The 25,129-nt window shown below is 46.1% G+C and overlaps 1 protein-coding gene across 2 annotated transcripts in view; it reads left to right on the plus strand.

Annotated features, from left to right (window-relative positions):
• Positions 1–25,129, plus strand: part of LOC143814270 (clathrin heavy chain 1-like) — a 135,200-nt gene that overhangs the window by 86,254 nt on the left and 23,817 nt on the right. For both annotated transcript variants that reach the window (XM_077293442.1, XM_077293443.1), the window contains 10 exons: positions 4,468–4,629; positions 5,797–5,910; positions 8,923–9,096; positions 9,876–10,073; positions 10,170–10,370; positions 17,445–17,597; positions 17,699–17,821; positions 18,495–18,632; positions 18,759–18,923; positions 20,166–20,346. In XM_077293442.1, coding sequence (XP_077149557.1) covers positions 4,468–4,629; positions 5,797–5,910; positions 8,923–9,096; positions 9,876–10,073; positions 10,170–10,370; positions 17,445–17,597; positions 17,699–17,821; positions 18,495–18,632; positions 18,759–18,923; positions 20,166–20,346 — 1,609 coding nt within the window. The remainder of the gene's footprint in view (positions 1–4,467; positions 4,630–5,796; positions 5,911–8,922; positions 9,097–9,875; positions 10,074–10,169; positions 10,371–17,444; positions 17,598–17,698; positions 17,822–18,494; positions 18,633–18,758; positions 18,924–20,165; positions 20,347–25,129) is intronic.

A 25,129-nucleotide genomic window follows, 5' to 3' on the forward strand; every position in this document is an offset into this window, starting at 1 on the left:
AGTTACTCTTTGCCACATGGGTTTTTTTTGCCTTCCTCTGGATCAACATGTTAGGGCATGTTAGGTTAGGCTATGGGTTGAACTAGATGGACTTAAAGTCTTCCTTCAACCTCAATAACTATGTAACTATGTAACATTAACGAGGACATTGTCTTGCCTTCTTTCTGTCCGGCGCCAACGCACCGTGTGGAAAAAGCTCTCCATACGTTAGACCTAGTGAGAGCGCTGAGAAGGTACGTGTCACGGACAGTACCTTTTCGGCAGACTGATGCGCTGTTTGTCCTCCCTGAGGGTCGCAGGAAGGGACTTGCGGCCTCGAGATTAACCTTGGCCAGGTGGATACGATCGGCTATTCAGGAGGCCTACTGCGTCAAGGGCGTAGTCGTTCCGGCCAGAATCAAAGCACATTCCACTCGTGCAGTGGGGGCTTCCTGGGCGCTTCGGCACCAGGCTTCAGCAGAACACGTTTGCAAGGCCGCAACCTGGTCTAGTTTGCATACCTTTTCCAAACACTACAATATCCACACTCAGATTTCGGCAGACGCAAGTCTGGGTAGAAGGATTCTTCGGGCAGCGGTAGCGCACTTATAGCCGGCAGATGCCTGGATGTTATACCGGTGAGTTAATTCCCCACCCAGGGACTGCTTTAGGACATCCCACAGTCCTGCGTCCCCCAATGAGGCGAAGGAGAAATAGGGATTTTTGTGTTACTCACTGTAAAATCCTTTTCTCCGATACGCTCATTGGGGGACAGCTCCCTCCCTGTTAGCCAAATGGCTCTTTTTTTGTTTCATTTTTTTCTGACTTTTTCAGTCAGTGGGGTTATTTCTAGACATGTCTCTGTATTAATGCTGATATGTTTCCTTTTTTCTCCTACTGCTTTTGCACCAAACTGAGTTCGCCTGCGGCCAGTGTCAAGGTGTATACTGGGGAGGAGGAGCTAAACTTTTTTTTTATGTTTACTTAGTGTCAGTATCATACACCAACAGTCCTGTGTCCCTCAATGAGCGTCTCGGAGAAAAAGATTTTACTGTGAGTAACACAAAAATCCCTATTTTTTTGGCGTCATGTGTAAGATGATGCAGAGGCGTAAGCATGCATTTGCAGATGATACGCTGCGCACAGAAACGCTAATGTGAACCTAGCCTTTGACAACTGGACAGCTTTGTAGCCATATTAAAGAGGTTGTTCAATACTCAGATAAATCCTTATGTATTTCCCTCCGTAAAATACTTTCCTCCAGTGCTGGCACCGTTCCAGCGGTGTCGACACTGGCTCTCCCAAGGCTTGTATGACATTCTTATGTCACACAATCCCTGCTGCCAATCAGTGCTGTCTTCACTATTCTTTTTTACGGACATAATTGACATCTGGAGGAAGTGAGAGAGCAGCCGCAGCTCTCACTTTTTCTGGATGTCCGAGTTGTCCAAAGGCGGGGACAGTGAAGCCAGCGCTTCACGCAATCCTCGGGAGAGCCAGTGCCGACACCGTAGGTGAGTAGAAGTGTTACTATTATTTTAACATTCAGATTAATAGCATTTGGGAACATTACAGGTTTTTTTCGTAAATCTTCCGGTTTATACTATTCATATGTTGTCTGTATAGTAAAATTGGAAATACAAAGTTGCCCTCTGAATAGGTATTTTGGCTCTTTCACAATATACCCTTTAACCTATTCTTATTTTTTGGTATTTATTCTGTATATATCAGTACTTGTAAAACCAAGAAAAAGGAACACTAACTAGCAGTAGCAGACCACAAATAATATCAAAATAACATCAATAGTGATCAAGAAATAAAATAATCATAATTATATCTGCTACTCTAATGAAAAAGGACTAAAATAAAAAAAGGTGGATAGTCGGGAAATAAGCAAACACCAAAAACCAAAGAGAAACCGACCACAATCCACACCAATAAATAATTATAAATATAAAGTTTATTAAGAGTCAGGTAAATCATAACAGAAAAAAACTAACAATGCAAATTAAAATTTATTGACAAGTCCAAAATTCAAAAAAGGGGGCGACATGATCCAGGAATATGACCATGACAATGCATATAGATCACAAAACATAATTAGTACATCAAAACCATATTTTACAAAAATGTACAAATATGTAGAAAGTGCAAGTGCTCAGAAACACCACAAGGTGTAAGTGTAGACTTAGGCCATGTTCACACTTTGCGGGTGACCTCTGCGGGTTCTCCCGCAGCGGATTTGATAAATCTGCAGGGCAAAACCGCTGCGGTTATCCCTGCAGATTTATCGCGGTTTGTTCCGCGGTTTCCGCTGCGGGTTTCCGCCTATACTACTGATGCTGCATATGCAGCAATATGCAGCATCAATAGTAATGTTAAAATAAAAAAAAGTGTTTATATACTCACCCTCTGACGTCCCAATGTCCTCGGCGCTGCACCCGGCGGTCCGGTTCCAAAGATGATGTGCGAGAAGGACCCTTCGTGACGTCACGGTCATGTGACTGCGACGTCACCGCAGGTCCTGTTCGCACAGCAACTCTGACCGGCCGGCCGCGTGCAGCGCTGAGAGGTGAGTATAACATGATTTTTTATTTTTATTCTTTTTTTTTTACCCCAAATATGGTTCCCAGGGCCTGGAGGAGAGTCTCCTCTCCTCCACTCCGGGTACCACCCGCACATTATCCGCTTACTTCCCGCAATGTGGGCACAGCCCCATGCGGGAAGTAAGCGGTTCAATGCATTTCTATGGCTGCAGAATCGCAGCGATTCTGCACAAAGAAGTGACATGCTGCGGGTTGTAAACCGCTGCGTTTCTGCGCAGTTTTTCCCGCAGCATGTGCACAGCGGTTTGCGGTTTCCATAGGGTTTACATGTAAATGTAAACACAATGGAAACTGCTGCGGACCCGCAGCTGCAAAATCGCGGCGGTTCCGCGGTAAAAACCGCAAAGTGTGAACATAGCCTTAGAATGGATTGTGAGACCGAGAAACTAAAGTGCCGTGCAGATTAATATGAATAATAAGGCCATAATAGGACAGTACTTACTAAGTGAAGCAGTCTCTGTTTCCTGGATGGCGCCCTCCCCAACTCGCGTTTCGGCACGCTTCCTTCGTCAGGGAAGAATGTCACAGACCAGGCAGTGTATTAATCAGAGTTAATCTGACTGGGAGCTCAGCAACAGCTTAACTGAGTTTGTGTTGTTTGATTGGTTCTTGTTATCTCTCCTCATAAACAGGTCTGATAGGATTGGGCCAGAGAAAGGGTGCCAAAATGTAAACTATAAAAGTGCACCATGACTTTACGGACACACTGTACTTGTTTGGCTGAAAGTAATTTCTCCCGACTTCCCTATAAACATACATGCTCAACTGAGGGAGATATATATACCGTATATATATTTTTTTCATCTACTTTTAAAGCTTGGGCAAATTTCTCTGAAGGAAAATTGGGGGCCGAGTAGCTATGATAATCTGTGTTCCCCAATGTAATTGTGAGCAACATTCTGAGTAAATTTAGGTTTCTAGTTTGATTCCTTTAACTTCACTTACATATATTTTATATTTGTATACTATTATGCTTCAAAAAAATGCCTACAATCAATAAGCATTCACCATGGAGTAAATACATAGTTGTGTTGCGCCTTGTCACTAGTTACTTGAAACATTTAATAGAGCCTAAATGCCCTTTTTCGCTTGCTGCAGATCAGGCAGATGAATGTTCAAAGCCAATCATTGGCCAATGGAAAACTTTCATCAAAGTAAACCACAATCAGACCTGTTTGTCTTTTGTCACATCTTTTTTTATGTAGACAATGAAGGTGTTGTCCTGTCTCAGAAGAAAAGTCTTTAGTCACTATATGTCACTACTGACTGTCAAATCACGACCGTGTGTAATGGGCACACAGTCACGACTCCCCTCTATTTCCAGTTTGGGTGGGTGGTCATGTGACCGCATTTACATCATCTGCATGCTTGCGGTCATGTGCTGACTAAACTCGTGCTTTTCTCTCAATTCTCCTCTGAGAGAAACGGGACTAGTCGACAAGCGTTTATGTGATTTGAGTACAGGCGAATAGTGACAGTGTGTGCATTGCCCGTTGTTACTAGTCTGCAGTCACGTAGTGTCTGACTGCAGACTTTTCTTCTGAGACCGAACAGTCCCTGTAAAATCATTGTTTTTCGTCACTTCATTGCCCTCTGTAAAAAAGGATTGTGCTGACAACAATATTCTATTTTGGCATTCAACACTTGTTCAGGTAAGTGAAAAAGGACTGTGGTAAATAATTTTGCCTGGTTTTGGTGATCCATGGCCAGGCATGAAATAAAGTAGTTTCCCTTTATTTTTGAGGTGTTTTTCATTGATTTCTGTAGCACGGTCTGGTATCTCCTCACATTGCCGTGTTTCTAGAATACTCTTTTGTCCTGAGGATTATACTCTGCCTCCTTACGTATGTTCACTTCCTAATCTCATTGTACTTTATTATAGCAAAACCGTGTGGTGGGTGCGATGCAGCTGTATTCTGTGGACAGGAAGGTCTCGCAGCCGATAGAGGGCCACGCTGCAGCTTTTGCTGAATTTAAAATTGAAAGAAATTCCAAGCCCTCAACCCTTTTCTGCTTTGCTGTCCGTGGTCAGGCAGGAGGCAAGGTACAGTCTGAAATGATAATCTTCCAAGGGGCTGTCTCACTACAGGCATTTTATGGCTTGGGCATTAATTTGCATATACAATAATTTTTGGTGAAAATGAAATCTGCCAAGAAACAAAATAAGGTAAACTGGTGTCTATCATGGCTGGTGAATTATGCCAAATATATTTCATTTGTATATATCTTTACTGATCATATTTCTTATCAAAAACTTGTGATGCATAACTAGCTATCTTGTTTCTTTTTTTCCCTATAAAAGTGTGTCTTTTTCCAGATTTTACAATAAAAACTTACATTATTAAAACTACATTATGAAATAACTCTTAGACCTTATGTGGTGTAATTACTTCAAAAATCTATGCGAGAATAGCTGTATAAATTGTTTAATGTTTTTCAGCCTGATGTAAGAATGCGAATTTTAATATCTGAGTTGTGCAGCTATTCTGACATGGATTTTCACAGGAAATATATCACTCTCTTCGGGTCTGCTACGTATTTTCCACTATTGTTAATTCTGACAGGTGACAGATCTGCTTTAGATTTTCATTTTTTTGTCTTAATTGGTTATTGCCCACATTAAAAGTTACGCCACTTCTAAAGTATAGGTGATAAGTTGCTGATTGTTGGGGGTCTAGGTCCTGGGACCAAGATTATTATGCCACTGCTCCATTCATTCTTAGTAAAACTGTCATTTTAAAAGGCGAGCGCTGTACTCTTTCCCCCGTAGTCTCAGAGGATAAATGAGCAGTAGCATTCTTAGCCACCACTCCATTCCGAAGGGGCAAATCACAGCCATATTGTTGGTGTCAGTGGAAGTGGTCATATCCCCACCAATCTGCTAGTTATCACTTCTAATGGACAGTTATTAACTACAGTTCATTGAATCTCCCCAAAATTTGACCTGTCCTGTCACTGCTTGTCTTCTGTTCATCTTTTCTACGTTTCATACAAACTCCTTGCAGATGTTCTCCTTGGTGGGATATGAGACCAGAACCTCAGTGTTGCAAAGCAACAGTGCTAACCACTGAGCCACCTTGCTGCCCGGGATGAGTCTTATTGACCAGGAGTCCCATCTGAAAGTGTTATAGCTTGAACGTTTAACTGTGGAAATGTATAAGCTAAATATTTTAATGGTGAATGTAACATGTCTTTTTCTCCTTCCATGTAGCTTCACATTATTGAGGTTGGACAGCCTGCCAATGGAAACCAGCCTTTTACAAAGAAAGCTGTAGACGTCTTCTTTCCTCCTGAAGCTCAGACAGACTTCCCTGTGGCTATGCAGGTATATAGGAATTACAAATTGCGTTTGTCACAAGTAATAAACAGCCTAAAATCTCTTTCACACTTATTAAAGGGCCACTGTCACCCCCTCCAGCCGTTATAAACTAAAAGAGCCACCATGTGCAGCAGTAATGCTGCATTCTAACAAGGTGGCTCTTTTAGTTTTTGCTTCTGTTATTCCCTCAATAAAGCGTTTTATAATTTTCCCCAAATACCTGTCTTTGTACCTGGAGGCAGGTCTGAAGCCTCCTCTGTGAAGCGCCCAACTGCCGTCACTCATCTCCTCTAGGGCGATGGTCGCCGCCCCCTGCGCGCTGTTCTTCTTAAATCCGGCGCCTGCGCTGTGCGTGCCTGCCTGGGGCAGGCGCAGTGTTCATTGGCTGTCCTAGCGCTGATGCCGGGTTCCGTTCTGCGCCTGTGCGGGCAGTGCGGCCACCCTGTTGCTGAATCCCCGCCCCGCACTGTGTTATGCATTATGCATAGTGTGGGGCTGGGATTCCTGGGCATGCGCACTGCGCTTGTCAGACGCTCCCCCAGGTTCCCCGCCTTCCAGCATCGGTCTGTGCAGGAATCTGCCCAGGAATCCCCGCCCCGCACTGTGCATAATGCGTAACACAGTGCGGGGCGGGGATTCAGCAACAGGGTGGCCGCACTGCCCGCACAGGCGCAGAACGGAACCCGGCATCAGCGCTAGGACGGCCAATGAACACTGCGCCTGCCCCAGGCAGGCACGCACAGCGCAGGCGCTGGATTTAAGAAGAACAGCGCGAAGGGGGCGGCGACCATCGCCCCAGAAGAGATGAGTGACGGCAGTTGGGCGCTTCACAGAGGAGGCTTCAGACCTGCCTCCAGGTACAAAGACAGGTATTTGGGGAAAATTATAAAACGCTTTATTGAGGGAATAACAGAAGCAAAAACTAAAAGAGTCACCTTGTTAGACTGCAGTATTACTGCTGCACAAGGTGGCTCTTTTAGTTTATAACGGCTGGAGGGGGTGACAGTGGCCCTTTAAGTAAATCCTAATCCTTCAAATGTTTTTTATTTTATAGTACTATAAAATGTAAAAATAAATCAGGGCTGTGGAGTCAGTAAGCCAAACCTCCGACTCTGACTCCTCAATTTCCCTGACTCTGACTCCACAGCACTGCCTCACTACTGAGCATGTACATAAAGTGCAGGAAAGATTCATCTTGCCTAAATGCCGAGAGCCATAAATCGGGGGCAGAACAGACATTTATAGGACATTTCATAACTTTCCCAAATTATTATGAAACCATTTACAGCACATACTGCCTTGTACTAATGAGCCAATTTATTATATAATTTAGGAGTCGGACTGTTTTATACCGACTCTTACTCCGACTCCACCAAAATGGACACTGACTGCAACTCCACAGAAAAGGGTTGTATTATGCCATTTTTTTCTACATTAATAAAGTTTACCCTTTTTGGTCCACTTAATTATAACAATTCTTGACTTTGATACATCAAAGCTTTATGCCAGTATTCGGGAGTATAAATCTGTGAAAAGTTGCATAATTTTGGCACAACTGGTGGCTGCCCTAAAGTTAACATTTCACGCCTTCATGCAATTTTTGCCCAGTGCAGACAATGTATGTGGAGCTGGTGACGGGGGTGTGGTGACAGTCAAGCAAATAAGGCAGCACACTGCAGCGCTGAAACATGCAAACATGAAACACGAAAATTGAACTGCATTACTGCACTAGCAATATGAAAAATGAGAGCGTTTAGCGCATAAAAATGGCCAATTTTATGTGTACCTGGTAGCCACTTTACGGCATCTCTCCTATACCAGGTCCTACGCTTTCCTTTCCTCGCTGAGAATAAACATCTCCATCTGAATGGGTACCTATGAAAACCTCTTATGAGACTAACATTCTCTCTCTCTGTGGAGGGGTACTGGACCTGTTGCAATTAAAACACCTGTGACTAGGAGGCGGAGTGCTCGGTCAGAAGGCTAAATAATACATTTAAAAAAACTGACCGTCACATCCAAACATAGACTAAGTGTGAACAGGTGCTGAACCTTAGTCACCAACTCCTATACAGTCAAGCAAATAAGGCAGCATACTGCGGCGCTGAAACATGCAAACATGAAACACGAAAATTGAACTGCATTACTGCACTAGAAATATGAAAAATGAGAGCGTTTAGCGCATAAAAATGGCCAATTTTATGTGTACCTGGTAGCCACTTTACGGCATCTCTCCTATACCAGGTCCTACGCTTTCCTTTCCTCGCTGAGAATAAACATCTCCATCTGAATGGGTACCTATGAAAACCTCTTATGAGGCTAACATTCTCTCTCTCTGTGGAGGGGTACTGGACCTGTTGCAATTAAAACACCTGTGACTAGGAGGCGGAGTGCTCGGTCAGAAGGCTACATAATACATTTCAAAAAACTGACCGTCACATCCAAACATAGACTAAGTGTGAACAGGTGCTGAACCTTAGAGTCACCAACTCCTATACAGTCAAGCAAATAAGGCAGCACACTGCAGCGCTGAAACATGCAAACATGAAACATGAAAATTGAACTGCATTACTGCACTAGAAATATGAAAAATGAGAGCGTTTAGCACATAAAAAAGGCCAATTTTATGTGTACCTGGTAGCCACTTTACGGCATCTCTCCTATACCAGGTCCTACGCTTTCCTTTCCTCGCTGAGAATAAACGTCTCCATCTGAATGGGTACCTATGAAAACCTATGGTGACCACCACTCATCAAATTCATGACGAGCTGTAGCCCCAAATCTTACTCCAGAGGGACTGGAGTAGGATTTGTAGTGAGGTCCACGCCACTCATCTGGCCATCCTGATTGATGAAGAGGCATGTGCCTCCTCATGAATCGGTACTGTCTGACTCCAGCTTGTCTCTTCATGAAGACCAGCATGAACAGCATCGGCCCTGTGTGTTGGTCTTTGAGTACCAAAGATTCATAAAATGTATGTATTGATCAGTTTTGTGCTTACATTTTGTTCGTGTATAGATTGGAGCGAAACACGGTGTGATCTATCTAATCACAAAATATGGCTACATCCACTTGTATGATCTTGAGTCTGGTGCCTGCATATACATGAACCGTATCAGTGCTGACACCATCTTTGTTACTGCCCCGCATGAACCTACCTCTGGCATCATTGGCGTGAATAAAAAAGGACAGGTAAGGATGTTAGAATTTTCAGTGACTATGTCATATGTATATCACAAACTGAAAAGTTTGTCCATCAAGACTGCAAGTCAAGTTTAAAGGGGTTGTCCATCACTTGAACAATACATTTGTTTTGTAGAGGTGAATGGTTTTAACATAATGATTTGAGGCATAGTAGATATTCAGCGCAGGTGGCTCTGAAGGTCTGCGCTGTTTCCATAATCAATGTTTTCTCCATTCTGAAGTTACCAGGACCACTTCGACCTGTGAATGTCTGCTATGGTCAGGTGGCTAGATGAGCACGTCATCAGGGAAATGTTCTATGGTGTACTTTACAAGTCACCTGACCACTGCAGCGCTCCTGATAACTTCCTGTTGGAGCAGACATCACTTCCGGAGCCAATGTAGACTTCTTCATCTGTGGGAGTGCTGGAGGGAGAGCATGCCTCCATTTATTATTTTTGAACCATTCATGCCTACAAAAACATTTTTTAAATGATGGACAACCTCTTTAAGTGGAAAGGTATCCCTACTGAAGACTGAAAATGTATCTCCCAGAAGCTAACTAAACTTTGGACATGTTATGGGCACATGTTAGACGATCTCATCAGTGGATACTTGTCCTGTTCCTGGATCACAGACTCAGATTTTCTACTGTTTCCCTCTGCTCATGATCGAAGGGTCTTTCTGCCCCTTCATTTGAGCAGTTAGAAAGGGATCTCAAGACCCCTTATCACCCTACAGTGCCGGCTAATGTTGTGTTTTCCTCTTTTTTTTTCCCGCATGTTCAGGTACTATCAGTTTGTGTGGAAGAAGAGAACATTGTGAACTATGCTACAAATGTCCTACAGAACCCAGACCTGGGACTACGTATGGCTGTCAGAAGCAACCTTGCTGGTGCTGAAGAACTTTTTGCACGGAAGTTTAACACTTTGTTTGCTCAAGGAAATTACTCTGAATCTGCTAAGGTGGCTGCATCTGCTCCGAAGGTATCCTAGCAAATCATTTTCCAACAGAATTTTTTCTAGCAAGGTGCCAAAATATACCTTTAAATTTTTAACGTAACATCTTAAATATCCCTCCAGGGAATCCTTCGTACTGCAGACACGATCAGGAAGTTCCAGAGTGTCCCAGCTCAGCCTGGACAAGCTTCCCCTTTGCTTCAGTATTTTGGGATTCTGCTAGATCAGGGTCAGCTGAACAAGATGGAGTCTCTAGAACTCTGCAGGCCGGTCCTGCAGCAAGGGCGCAAGCAGCTCTTGGAGAAGTGGTTGAAAGAAGATAAGGTAGAGTTATGCAATATTGCTTTTCGGCTGCTAAAGGGAATGATGTGTAATCAGAAAATTCAGAACAAATTTTTAAGTTAATCATATTTTTAAGAACTTTATTTTTCATTTTCAATGTCATCATTTGTAGTAATAAACAAAAAACTTTCAGTTTTCACTCTGGCCACTGAGCCTCACAATAAGCTGATAGGCTGACACTTTATGTTCTTTGGAGATCATTTTTCAGTAATTACCTGATCACTGTCAGGATTACAGGTAATTAAGAAAATTAGCACCTGTATATTGATAGCACAGGATTGTAAGATTCACAATAGGTTGTGGTCACAGCTCACTTTCCCCCTCTTCCCGCACAAGATCCTCTGCACATGCCTAGAAAACTTTCCCATAGAAGTCAATAAACCTTTCCATTCTGCATGTCCAGGTGAGGTGGCTGCAGTTAAAGGGAATCTGTCAACCCTGGGTGGGCGGTCCGATCCGGTGGGTGTCGCGGTCCAGTCCGGGGCTTCCCATCTTCATAGGATGACGTCCTCTTCTGGTCTTCACGCTGCGGTGCAGGCGTACTTTGTCTGCCCTGTTGAGGGCAGAACAAAGTACTGCAGTGCACACGCGCTGGGAAAGGTCAGAGAGGCCCTCAACAAGGCAGACAAAGTACGCCTGCTCCGGAGCGGCAGCGTGAAGACCAGAAGAGGACGTCATCTGATGAAGATTGGAGGCGCCGGACCGGACCACGACGACCATCGGACAGGACCGGGACCGCCCCAGGGTGAGTATAATATAACCCCTTTTCTCCTTCGCCACATTGGGGGACACAGGACCATGGGTTATGCTGCTGTCACTAGGAGGCTGACATTAAGTTGAGACAAAAAGAGTTAGCTCCTCCCCTGCAGTATACACCCTCATGCTGCCTTCCAGAAACCCAGTTCAAGCTTAGTGTCCGTAGGAGGCACACTGGATTTAAACCTTCTTTTCTGGACGAAGGGGCGACGGATTCTTTCATGTTCCGATCTCCCCGAACCAACAACAGGCGAGCACGTGAGTTTTACCTCTCCGTATCCTCTCCTGCAACGTGGGAAGCCACTGCCTGAGCTGACCTTTTGGGCGACGGGCCCCTTCAAGGGCACCGATCTCCCCCCTACTTACGGACGAGCACTGGTGTGTTACTTCGAGTATGCTCTTCTGCAGCCAGGCCTTTTTTGCCAGACATCTGCCCTGCCCACCAGGTCTCACCTTCGGCTGTTCAGAGGCACTCTTCTACTGTGGCGTCCGTGCAGCCCCCACTGCATCACCACTGAAAAAGCGGATGATGGAAGGAGGCGGACGGTTCCTCTCCACCCCCCCTTTCTGGGGATGGTGGATGGAGGCTCCCCCAACCCTGCAACGTCCTATTTACACCAGGCACCTTCATTGGGGTAAGTGCATTAGGGGTTGGTTTCTTCTGGCGGTCACGTTTTTGGGGGGGCTCCATAGCGAAAAGCAGCTAAGGCTTGTATTAAAACTAGCCGTGTCTAAACCCTCAGAATCAATATGGAAATAGCTATGGAGGATATCCACTAAGTTAAAACATAACCTTTAATAAATATATATAAAATACTCGGGTCCTAACAAAACACATACATAGACAATAAGACAACGTGCTCAGGTGAACCAGTGCTCAAGATAAAAAAATTGGAACAGTCTTACCAATTTAGACGGACGAATGGAGGAAATCTCTCAATTTCTGTAAGGAAGGTGGTTCCAAGACAAACAAGAAAAGAACACCGGGCCAAGGGTAGGGAATGATACATTACCCCTGTCTTCCCTGTGAACCCTTGAAGAGCTCCTGTCCTGACAAGGACAGGCCCCAAGTGAGCCCCGCCATGGATACCCACCAACCAGAATATAACCCAAATGTCTCTCTTCTCCCTATGCGTTTCAACTCCAATAAAGGAGAATCATCAGGGGAGTTATATACGATACAGGGAATACCAATGGGTCTCCTTAATAGTCCAGAAAAGACAGTCCATTACAATCCATACTGGTCCGTATGCATCTGTGCAAATTGGGTCCCGCAGTGGCTGGGAATCCCGGCAAAAGTCAGCAAAATAATAGCTGTGTCTGCAGCCTAGAATGAATAGGATTCATTGAATGGGTCAGAGTCCTGGTGTCTTCTGGTTACAAAATAGAATTCTCCGCCTCCCCTCCAGCTCGGTTTTTTCCCTCTCGTCTCCCAAGTTCGGAAGCTCAGTCTCGCGCTCGTCACTGCGCCATCGAATCCCTCCGCCAAAACGGGGTCATCATTCCGGTTCCGGAACGCGAGAGATTCAGAGGTTTTTACTCAAACCTCTTCGTCGTGCCAAAGAAGGACGGGACGGTGCTCCCCATTTTGGACTTGAAGCTCCTAAACAAGCACATCGGTCGGTCATCTCCTCGATGGAGAGAGGCGAGTTCCTAGCATCAATAGACATCAAAGATGCTTATCTTCACATCCCAATCTTCCCCCCACATCAAAAGTTCCTCTGTTTCGCCATCCAAGAGGACCACTTTCAATTCACGGCCTTACCCTTCGGTCTTGCCACAGCGCCCAGGGTATTCACGAAGGTCATGGCGGCTGTCATGGCCATTCTACACTCCCGGGGAGTGGTCATGTTGCCATACTTAGACGACCTTCTGATCAAAGGTCCATCTTTTCATGCCTGCGAGGCAAGTGTCCGCATTATGTTGGATTCCCTTTGGCACCTGGGCTGGTTAATCAACTTGGACAAGTCCTCCACTGTTCCAGCCCGAAGGATCTCTTTTCTAGGCATGATCCTGGACACGTCCAAGGGGCTGGTCTTACTTCCTCGGTCCAAGGCCCAAGCGCTTCAGCCGAGAGCCCGGACGCTCTGTCGCCCTTGTCCGCAGTCCATTCGGTTTGCCATGAAGATCTTGGGGATTATGGTGGCCGCAATGGAAGCGATTCCCTTCGCCCAACTGCATCTCCGTCCCTTACAACAAGCTCTACTGGACAATTGGGACAGGAGTCCCTTAACCCTCGACCGGCCATGTCCTCTGTCCCCGCGGACCAGGCAAGCGCTCAAATGGTGGACTTTGGAATCATCTCTCAACCAGGGGAGGTCTTTTCTCCCGATCCATTGGCTGGTGGTGACCACCGACGCCAGTCTCCTCGGTTGGGGAGCGGTGTATCACCACCACACTGCCCAGGGGCGTTGGAAGATTTGGGAAACTTCCCATAAACATTCTGGAGATCCGAGCTATCAGGTTTGCCCTGAGACGCTTTCACTTCCTGCTCGCGGGTCACCCAATCCGAATCCAGTCGGACAACGTCACAGCGGTGGCGTACATAAACCATCAGGGGGTACCCGCAGCAGGGCGGCGATGCAGGAGGTCTCACACATTCTCCGTTGGGCCGAGGACAACCACTCCACCATTTCCGCAGTGCACATTCCGGGCGTCGAGAACTAGGCGGCGGACTTTCTCAGCCGTCAGGGTCTCGCCTTGGGAGAGTGGGAACTCCATCCAGAGGTTTTTCATCAAATCTGCCTTCGCTGGGGAACTCAGAACGTGGACCTGATGGCGTCCAGACTGAACGCCAAGGTCCCCAACTTCATAGCACGTTCTCGGGATCCCCGGGCCGTCGGGGTGGATGCACTGATTTCCCCATGGCACCGGTTCCAATTCCCATACGTGTTCCCTCCACTTCCTCTGTTGCCGAAAGCGATCCGAAAAATCAAGATAGAGGGGGTTCCGGTGATCCTTATAGCCCCGGATTGGCCACGTTGCGCATGGTATGCGGAACTCGTTTATCTCGTATCCGACGTCCCCTGGCGGTTACCAGACCGCCCAGATCTGCTGCGCCAAGGACCGATCTACCATCAGAGCTCAGGGGCCCTACGTTTAACGGCTTGGCTGTTGAAACCTGGATCCTAACTCAAGTAGGTTTCTCCCAGCAGGTCATCGCCACCATGATCAGCGCTCGCAAGACATCTTCCGCTCGCATCTATCACTGCACCTGGAAAGCCTGCTTCTCATGGTGCAGGCTCCGCGGTCGCCCCCCCTCTCGTTTTCTCCATTCCTTCCATTCTGGAATTTCTCCAGTCCGGCTTGGATTCCGGCCTGGCGCTCAGTTCCCTCAAGGGTCAGATCTCAGCGATCGGTGTTGTTCCAGCGTAAGATTGCTGCTAACTTGCAAGTCAGGACCTTTATTCAAGGGGTCTCCCACGTGGTACCCCCCTACAGAATGCCGTTAGAGACCTGGGATCTCAATTTGGTCCTGAGCGTCCTTCAGGAATCTCCTTTTGAACCTATGCAGGACGTCCCGCTGACCAGCCTCTCCTGGAAGGTGGCCTTCCTTGTGGCAGTAACATCTATCAGGCGCGTCTCAGAGTTGGCCGCACTATCCTGCCGGGCGCCTTTCCTTTCCTTCCACCAGGACAAAGTAGTCTTACGCCCATCTCCGGCGTTTCTCCCTAAGGTGGTTTCATCCTTCCACCTTAATGAAGATATCATTCTTCCCTCCTTCTGCCCACAGCCGAGACATAGGCTCGAAAAGGCCCTTCACACCTTGGACGTGGTAAGGGCCCTCAGGAGGTACGTTTCTAGGACTGCTCCTTTACGCAAATCGGACTCCCTCTTTATCCTCCCAGAAGGTCACAGAAAGGGTTCAGCCGCGTCTAAGGCCACGATAGCCAGATGGATCCGATTGGCTATCCAAGAATCTTATCGGGTCAGGGGCAGGTCTATCCCGGCGGGGGTTAGAGCACACTCTACTCGGTCAGTGGGTGCTTCCTGGGCCATTCGGCACCAGGCAACGGCGGAGCAGGTTTGCAAGGCCGCAACATGGTCTAGCCTGCATACTTTCACAAAGCACTACAACATCCACACTCAATCTTCCGCCGATGCGGCCCTTGGCAGACGTATTCTGCAGGCGGCCATTGTGCACTTATAGTCAGATGGTACACAGAGTTATTTGGTTGTATTGTTCCCCACCCAGGGACTGCTTTGGGACGTCCCATGGTCCTGTGTCCCCCAATGTGGCGAAGGAGAAATAGGGATTTTTGTGTACTCACCGTAATATCCTTTTCTCCGAGCCACTCATTGGGGGACACAGCACCCACCCTGTTAGCCTTTGGCTTGTTACCTTTTTGGTTCTTGACTTTCTCTGACATGTTATACTCTAATGCTATGTATTATACTGTTGTTAATCTCCTACTGCTTTTGCACTGAACTGGGTCTCTGGAAGCCAGCATGAGGGTGTATACTGCAGGGGAGGAGCTAACTTTTTGTCTCAACTTAGTGTCAGCCTCCTAGTGACAGCAGCATAACCCATGGTTCTGTGTCCCCAATGAGTGGCTCGGAGAAAAGGATTTTATGGTGAGTACACAAAAATCCCTATTTTCTTATCTTTCAGGATACATTGGGGGCTTATCTACAGCATTACAGAATGCTTTAGATAAGCACCTGATGCCGGTGGGCTTAGCTCACCCTCGATTTGGGGAGTGACAGGTTCCCTTTAAGCAAATCTCTGAAAGCTTATACAACATTTTTTGCTCTTTATTGTACAGTGCCTTGAATAGGTATTCATATCCTGTGAACTTTTCCATATTTTTTCACGTTACACCCACAAACTTAAATGTATTTTATTGGGATTTTATGTGATGTACCAACACAAGGTAGCAAGTATTTGTGCAGTATAAAGGAAATGATGCATGGTTTTGTAAATATTTTAAAAGTCTATATCTGAAAATGGTGATTTGCCCTTTCTTCTTTGCAAACTGGCTCTAGCTCCGTTAGATTGCATGGTGAACGTCTGTAAACAGCAATTTTCAATTCTTGCCACAGATTCTCAGTAGAATTTAGGTTTGCATTTTCAGACATTCAAAATCATGAATTTTCTTTGATATAAACCATTCCATTGCAGTTCTGGCAAAATGTTCAGGGTGGTTGTCCTGCTAGAAAGGTTAACCTAGGCCACAGTCTCAAGTCTTTTTTGCCATATATTTAGCTCCATCAATCTTCCCATCAACTCTGACTAACTTCCCTGTCTCTGCTGAAGAAAAGCATCCCACAGCATGATGCTGGCACCACCATGTTTGAAAGTGGGGATGTTTTTTTCAAGGTGATGTGCTGTGTTAGTTTCCTGCCACACATAGGGTTTATCATGTAGCACAAAAAGTTCTACTTTTATTTCCTTTGACCAGAGCATCTTTTCCATGTGCTAGCTGTGTCCCCTACATGGCTTTTTGCAAACAGCAAAATTTACTTTTTATGGCTTGCTTTCAAAATTGGAATATACGACTAATGGTTTTCCTGTGGACAGATTCTCCCACCTGAGCTGTAGATCTCTGCTGCTTCTAAAGAGTAACCATGTACCTCTTTGCTGCTTCTCTAATTAGTGCTCTTCTTGCTTGGGATGTCAGTTTAGGTGGGTGCCATGTCTTGGTAGGTTTGCAGTTGTGCCATGCCCCTTGCATTTTTGGATGATGGATTGAACAGTGCTCCGTGAGATGTTAAGAGCTTGTGCTTTTTTTTTTTTTTTTTTTTCAGAACCTAACCCTGCTTTTCTTCTCTTCACTTTATCCCTGACCTGCCTGGTGTGTTTCTTGCTTTTCATGATGCTGTTTGATGCCTAATATTCTTAAACAAACCTCTGAGGCCTTCACAGAACTGCTGTAGTTATACTGTGAATAAATTACACACAGGTGGACTCAATTTACTAATTATGACTTCTGGATACAGTTATTCACTAAGGATTTTATTTAGGGATATCAGACTACAGGGGGCTGAATATGAATGCACATCGGTTTTCAGATTTATGATTTGTAAATAATTTTAAAAAATGTATCATTTCCTTTACATTTCGCAAATACTTGCTACTTTGTGTTGGTACATCACATAAAATCCTAATAAAATATTATAAGTTTGTGGGTGTAATATGAAAAAATGTGGAAAAGTTCACAGGTTAAGAACACTTTTTCAAAGCACAGTACAAACAATGGCATAGAAAAGGATCATAGAACCAGATTAAACAAGAGCTTTAAGTATAATATATATGTAGAAAAAATATGTAACATATGATTTTTATGTTCCTCTGTTTAGCTGGAGTGCTCGGAAGAGCTGGGAGATTTGGTTAAGGCTGTGGACCCAACACTTGCACTTAGTGTTTACCTTCGTGCCAGCGTGCCAAACAAAGTTATTCAGTGTTTTGCAGAAACTGGCCAGTTCCAGAAGATCGTCCTTTATGCCAAAAAAGTAAGGTTTTGAGTTTATTTTTTTTTAACCATTGCTGAATTATAATTTACTGAAAGGATTTCTAAGTGTGTTAGTCATATTATTATATATGTTTTCTATAGGTTGGATATACACCCGATTGGATCTTTTTGCTTCGGAGTGTTATGAGGATCAGCCCAGATCAGGGTCTGCAGTTCTCACAGATGCTTGTTCAAGATGAGGAGCCCTTGGCCAATATTAACCAGGTAAAAGTGGACAACAGCTATATTGCATGCATTACAGTCATAGCAATCCGTTGTGTAACTCATTTCTATGATGCATAACTGTTCCTTACCACTTCTGATAGTAAGTATGGCTGCGAAAGGATGGACTGGTGATCCAGCTGCATCCCTTGTTAATTCTTTTTTCTCTATTTTTACATTTAATTGTCCAATTATACTCCTACTTATCAATAATTAACCTGTAATTACGTTATTGTTTCAGAGGCCTGTGTAAACTAATTACATAGGTCATGAAGCCCACACAATGCAATTATGAGTCATTGTTTGGTATCCGTGTTTGTAATGGACCTAGAGTTAGTTCACAAAGTAAAGATGTATTATCGAAGTAGAAAATATCTAATTTGTATTTGATCTGGACATTTAATAATATATTAATAATCTATCAAGAGACCGCTGCATAAGATCTGATGTGGTGATGTTTTTTTCTACTGTCCGTCATCTACACCAACTGCAATGCACTGTACCCATGTAGAGAAAGCGGTTACTACTGCCAAGTCGATGGGCACGACAATATAGTGGCATAACTGCGATATTCTCATTTACTATAGTGTTTTACATGCTGGCATTGATGCCTATGAAAACTGGCCTTCTGGAACCGCATCCATTAATGTTTTATTTGATGTTCTCTAAATCTCAGATTGTGGACGTCTTTATGGAAAACAGCCTTGTACAGCAATGTACTTCATTCCTGCTCGATGCTTTGAAAAACAATAGGCCCGCAGAGGGCCATCTGCAGACTCGCCTCCTGGAGATGAATCTGATTCATGCTCCACAGGTAATTAAATATCTTCATTCCTTTGTTGTTTTGAGAAAAAAACACTTGGATTGTCGCGAATGCCGAACATTACAATTGTTGGTTATTCTCCAATTTCTCCAACTTTACATTTCCCTCCTCTAATAGGTTGCAGATGCTATACTTGGTAACCAAATGTTTACACATTATGACCGGGCCCACATTGCCCAGCTGTGTGAGAAAGCAGGACTGCTGCAGAGAGCTCTGGAGCATTATACGGACTTGTACGATATCAAGCGGGCTGTAGTACACACGCACCTTCTGAACCCAGAGGTGAACTTCTTCATTTTGCCCTTTTTTTCCCCTTCAATCCATTGTTAAAGAGTTGTTGCTCGAATTGCATATTAATAACTCATTCCATTCAGTGGCGTAACTACAAAGTTATGGGCCCCGGTGCGAACTTTCAAATGGCACACCCCCCACCTCACCCCCCACCCCGCCAAAATATTTTCCTCCCAAATACATATTTTCCCTATTCATTTTGCACACTAAGCTTTATTGCAAAGTTGTATAATGTGACCTCCTACAGACACTTGCCCCATTATAGTGCTGCACAAATATTATGGCCCCCATATAGTGCTGCACAAACGTTATGGCCCCATATAGTGCTGCACAAACGTTATGGCCCCCATATAGTGCTGCACAAACGTTATGGCCCCATATATTGCTGCACAAACGTTATGGCCCCCATATAGTGCTGCACAAACATTATGGCCCCCATATAATGCTGCACAAACGTTATGGCCCCATACAGACACTTGCCCCATTTGCTGTTGCTGCAATAAAAAAAAAATCACATACTCACCTCTCCGTCGCTCAGGCCCCCGGCACTTTCAATATTCACTGCTCCTCGTTCCATTCGCCGCTCCATTTTCCGCCTCCTCAGCACTGACGGGTCAGGCGCGCACTAACTACGTCATCGCGCTCTCTGACTTCAGCGTCACTGCAGAAGACGGAGCGGCGGCTGGAACTAGGAGAGGTGATTATCACGCAGCGCTCCCCTCCCGGTTATACTCACCTGCTCCTGACGCGGTGCAGTCCCTGCTTCCCCGGCGCTGCTGCTTCTTCCTGTACTGAGCGGTCACCGTTACCGCTCATTACAGTAATGAATATGCGGCTCCACCCCTATGGGAGGTGGAGCCGCATATTCATTACTGTAATGAGCGGTACCATGTGACCACTCAGTACAGGAAGAAGCCGGGGCGCCGGGCAGCCAGGGACCTGCAGGGACCGCGCCAGGAGTAGGTGAGTATAATTAGACAGCCCCCGCTCCCTGGCCCTGCCAACCCCCTCCTTGGACCGCCGCATCATCAGGTGGCCCGCTGGCGCCCCCCTGTCGGCTGCGCCCGGGGCACATGCCCCGGCTGCCCCCCCGGATACGCCACTGCTCTGACCTGCCGGGCCCGGTCGCAGCGGCGACCACTGCGACCGCGGTAGTTACGCCCCTGATTCCATTAGTTAAGTCTTTACCAGCCTACAATCTTTGTTGACTTTTCACCCCTTCTTTATATTTAGTGGCTGGTGAATTTCTTTGGCTCCTTGTCAGTGGAAGATTCGGTTGAATGCTTGCGAGCTATGCTGTCTGCCAACATCCGACAAAACCTGCAACTCTGTGTGCAGGTGGCATCCAAGTACCATGAACAGTTGGGCACTCAGTCATTAGTTGAACTTTTTGAGTCTTTCAAGAGTTATGAAGGTATGATTGTGTCTATTTAAAGAGTTTCATGGGCATAAAATGATAAATATCAAACCTGTAAGCTACATTCGGACTGTAAGACCACTTGTGACCCTTGACATGCCTGATCCTGATGACAGGTTAAAAATTATTTCTCCTTCGCCACATTGGGGGACACAGAACCATGGGTGTTATGCTGCTGTTGCTAGGAGGCTGACACTAAGTTGAGACAAAAAAGTTAGCTCCTCCCCTGCAGTATACACCCTCATGCTGGCTTCCAGAGACCCAGTTCAAGCTTAGTGTCTGTAGGAGGCACACAGGGTCTGCTATTCAGGCCAGAATTTCTCTTATTTTGTGATTTTCTATTATTTAATTTTTTACCCGGATGAAGGGGCGACGGAACCTTTCGATCTCCCCGACCCAACAACAGGCGAGCACAGAGAGTGTCGCCTCTCCGTATCCTCTCCTGCGACGTGGGATGCCACTGCCTGGGCTGTTTTTAAGGGCGACGGGCCCCTTCAAGGGCACCGATCTCCCCTCCTCCCTTAACAGACGAGCACATGGAGTGTCACCTCCACGTATCCTCTTCTGCAGCCAGGCCTATTGCCAGACATTTTGACCTGCCCACCAGGTTATAACCTCGGATGCTCAGAGGCACCCTCCATCGTGGCGTTCGTGCCGCCCCCACTGCATCACCACTGAAAAAAAGCGTATGATGGAAGGAGGCGGACGGTTCCTCTCCACCCCCCTTTTGTGGATGTGGATGGAGGCTCCCCCAACCCTGCACCGTCCTGGCTACCCCGGGCACAGCTCTGATCTGCTGCATCTGCAATCCCCTTCATATCGGGGTAAGTGCCACCCGGGAGGGGATGTTTTCCGGCGGTCATAAGAGGGCTCCATAGCGGCAGTGACTCCACAGGGCACCGCGGCATCTTTCCCAGCGGTCCGCGGGTGCGCGCCGGCCAAAGCCATAAATTTAGTCCCTGGCTTCGGCCTAGTGCGACCCAATGCTCGCATCACTCTTGAGGCTCCGCCCCCCAGACCTGGCGCTTCTCGCTCCTTGCGAGACTACCTCCCAGCTCTCGGCAGCCATCTTCCCCCACTGCACAGCAGCTCCGGCCACCTTCTGCACGTGTCAGCACTCCTGGATGCCGGTCTTCCCCTACTCAGCGCCACCTCATCAGATTGCGGGACACAGGACCTGGGTAAGGAGACTGCACTACACTATGTTCCAAATTATTATGCAAATTACATTTTTATCAGATTTTCCTAAATGGTCAGTGCAAATGACAGTCAGTCTAATAAAAGTCATCACCCGTTAGATTATACATCGAATTTTATTGAAGAAACCTCCCAATGATAACAGTATAATCTCCAAAATGAATAAAAACTCAAAATGCACTGTTCCAAATTATTCTGCACAGTAGAATTTCTAAACATTTGATATGTTTTAAAGAACTGAAAATGCTCATTTGTGGAATTTGCAGCATTAGGAGGTCACATTCACTGAACAAAAAAGCTATTTAACGCCAAAACATCCCAACAGGCGAAGTTACATGTTAACATAGGACCCTTCTTTGATGTCACCTTCACAATTCTTGCATCCATTGAACTTGTGAGTTTTTGGAGAGTTTCTGCTTGTATTTCTTTGCATGAAGTTGGAATAGCCTCCCAGAGCTGCTGTTTGGATGTGAACTGCCTCCCACCCTCATAGATCTTTTGCTTGATGATCCTCTAAAAGTTCTCTATAGGGTTGAGGTCAGGGGAACATGGTGGCCACACCATGAGTTTATCTCCTTTTATGCCCATAGCAGCCAATGACTCAGAGGTATTCTTTGCAGCATGAGATGGGGCATTGTCAGCACGAAGATGATTTTACTCCTGAAGGCACGTTTCTGCTTTTTAGACCATAGAAGAAAGTTGTTAGTCAGAAACTCTATATACTTTGCAGAGGTCATTTTCACACCTTCAGGAACCTTATAGGGCCTAACCAGCTGTTTCCCATGATTCTGGCCCAAAACATGACTCCTCCACCTCCTCGCTGACGTTGCAGTCTTGTTGGGACATGGTGGCCATCCACCAACCATCCACTACTCCATCCATCTGGACCATCCTGGGTTGCTCAACACTTATCAGTAAACAAGACTGTTTGGAAACTAGTCTTCATGTATGTGTGGGCCTAATACAACCATTTCTACTTGTGAACACTGTTTAAGGGTGGCCGAATAGTAGGTTTATGCACCACAGCAAGCCTTTGAAGGAGCCTACACCTTGAGGTTCGAGGGACTCCAGAGGCACCAGCAGCTTCAAATATCTGTCTGCTGCTTTGTAATGGCTTTTTAGCAGCTGCTCTCTTAATCCAATGAACTTGCCTGGCAGAAATCTTCCTCATTATGCCTTTATCAGCACAAACACATTTGTGCTCAGATACAGCCACAAATCTCTTAACAGTACGATGATCACGCTTATGTTTTTGGAAAATTTCTAATGTTTTCATCCCTTCACCAAGGCATTGCACTATTTGATGCTTTTCAGCAGCAGAGAGATCCTTTTTCTTTCCCATGTTAATTGAAAACTGTGACCTGCTTAATAATGTGGAACATCATTTTTAAGTAGTTTTCCTTTAATTAGAATCACCTGGAAAACCAATTATCACATGTGTTTAAGATTGATTTCAGTGATCCATTGAGCCCTGAGACACAATACCATCCATGAGTTTATTTGAAAAACAAAACAATTAAATCTTTATGACACTTAAATCCAATTTGCATAATAATTTGGAACACAGTGTAGGTGCTTCCCTGCAGCTTTACCCCACATCGCTTCCACTAGCAGTGTTTTTACTTATATTGGGGTACATCATGTCGCAGTCAAGGGCTAAAAAGACTACAAAGGTACATACCACCTTTTTCACTGCGTGTACCACCTGCCAGGCTCCTCTCCCTCGGCCTCAAAGCTCCCCTCTCTGCTCAGCCTGTGATGCCCAATGTGCTCAGGAGCCCTCTGCCGCTACCGACCCCAGTGTATCTAGCCCCCCTGAGTGGGCCACGTCACAATCCATGGCTTCGTTGGCCAAAGCGATTGAATCCCTTCATGATCCCTCTGGGGAGAGGGGCACTCGTCTACCTGTGTTAAGAGACCCCTCCCTTACAGGGGAATCATCGGCCAGCAGGGGACGCTCTCACCTGAAGGAGGTACGGACATCCAAAAAACGGATCCGCACTACCTCTCCTGAGCATTCATGCCATTCAGCCTCTGGTAGCTCCACTTCTTGCTCACCCTCTCCATGGGCTTTCAGCGAACATGACTCCGAATATGAGTCTGAGGCATCCTTGGACCCGGATTCTCCGGAGTTTCAATCGACTGTGGACTCCCTCATTGAAGCCATCAATCACGCGCTAAAGGTTGACGATGACTCTAATTCGGCTCTCGATCATGCGGTATCTTTTAAAAGAACCAAGCGATCCCATAGGGTGTTCGCCTCTCACCCGGATTTTTTAGATATAGTCCGGCAACACAGGGAGCGACCGGATAAGCGCTTTACGGGAAAAAGGCCCTGGAAACTAAGTATCCCTTTTCCGCAGATCTTGTCAAAGATTGGACGGAACCTCCACTAGTGGATCCTCCAGTGTCGCATTTGGCTACCAAAACGCTTTTATCCGTACCTGATGGGGCTTCGAAAAATCCTACAGAACTTCAAATAGATTCCCTGGCTCACTCAGTATATGAAGCCTCAGGTTCCTCTCTATCCCCTTCCTTCGCTGCGGCATGGGTCACAAAAGCAATGGTCTTCTGGGCAGATGCCCTTGCAAAATCCATTCAGGACCAGGCTCTTCCGTCTGAGGCGGCTGATCTCGCCAAACAAATTGCTATGGCTGGAGACTATGTGATGTATGCGTCTTTAGATGCAGCAAACTGTGCTGCAATTGCTGCCTCAAACGCCGTCACCATTAGGAGAGCACTATGGCTTAGAAAGTGGCGTGCAGATTCCTCTTCTAAAAAGTCTTTGATTTCTCTGCCTTTTCAGAGCGGAAGTCTGTTTGAAGAAAAATTAGACCAGCTTATTTCCGATGCTACAGGAGGGAAAAGCAAATTCCTCCCGCAGCTCAGGCCTAAGACTGCTTTTCAGCGTCAGCAACATCTTCGCTTGCGGCCCTTTCGCAGTAGCCCATTCTGGTCCACCTCCACAGCCTCGTCCAGATCAGAACGATCTCCAATTACAGAGAGAGACCCTTGGCAATCATACAGGCCAAATCAGTCCTGGCGAGGTAAGCCTAGGCAACCCAGAACCAGGGGATCCAGGCCCTCCAGATTTCCTTCACAATGACTCTTTCAACATGTCTGGCTTTCCGTCATCCACGACGAATGGGTCAGAGACCTGGTGTCTTCTGGTTACAAAATAGAATTCTCCGCCTCCCCTCCGGCACGGTTTTTCCCCTCTCGTCTCCAAAGTTCAGGAGCTCAGTCTCGCACACTTCACCGCGCCATCAAATCTCTCTGCCGAAACGGGGTCATTGTTCCGGTTCCAGAACACGAGAGATTCAGAGGTTTGGATGACCATTTTCAATTCACGGCCTTACCCTTCGACCTTACCACCGCGCCCAGGGTGTTCAAAAAGGTCATGGCGGCGGTCATGGCCATTCTTCACTCCCGAGGAGTGGTCGTGTTGCCATACTTAGATGACCTCCTGATCAAAGGTCCGTCCTATCATGCCTGCGACGCATTACCTTTGATACTCTTTCACGCCTGGGCTGGCTGATAAACTTGGACAAGTCCTCCCCCGTTCCGGCCCAACGGATATCCT

Source organism: Ranitomeya variabilis, chromosome 1 (assembly GCF_051348905.1).
Source record: "Ranitomeya variabilis isolate aRanVar5 chromosome 1, aRanVar5.hap1, whole genome shotgun sequence".
In the NCBI taxonomy this organism is placed as follows: Eukaryota; Metazoa; Chordata; class Amphibia; order Anura; family Dendrobatidae; genus Ranitomeya; species Ranitomeya variabilis.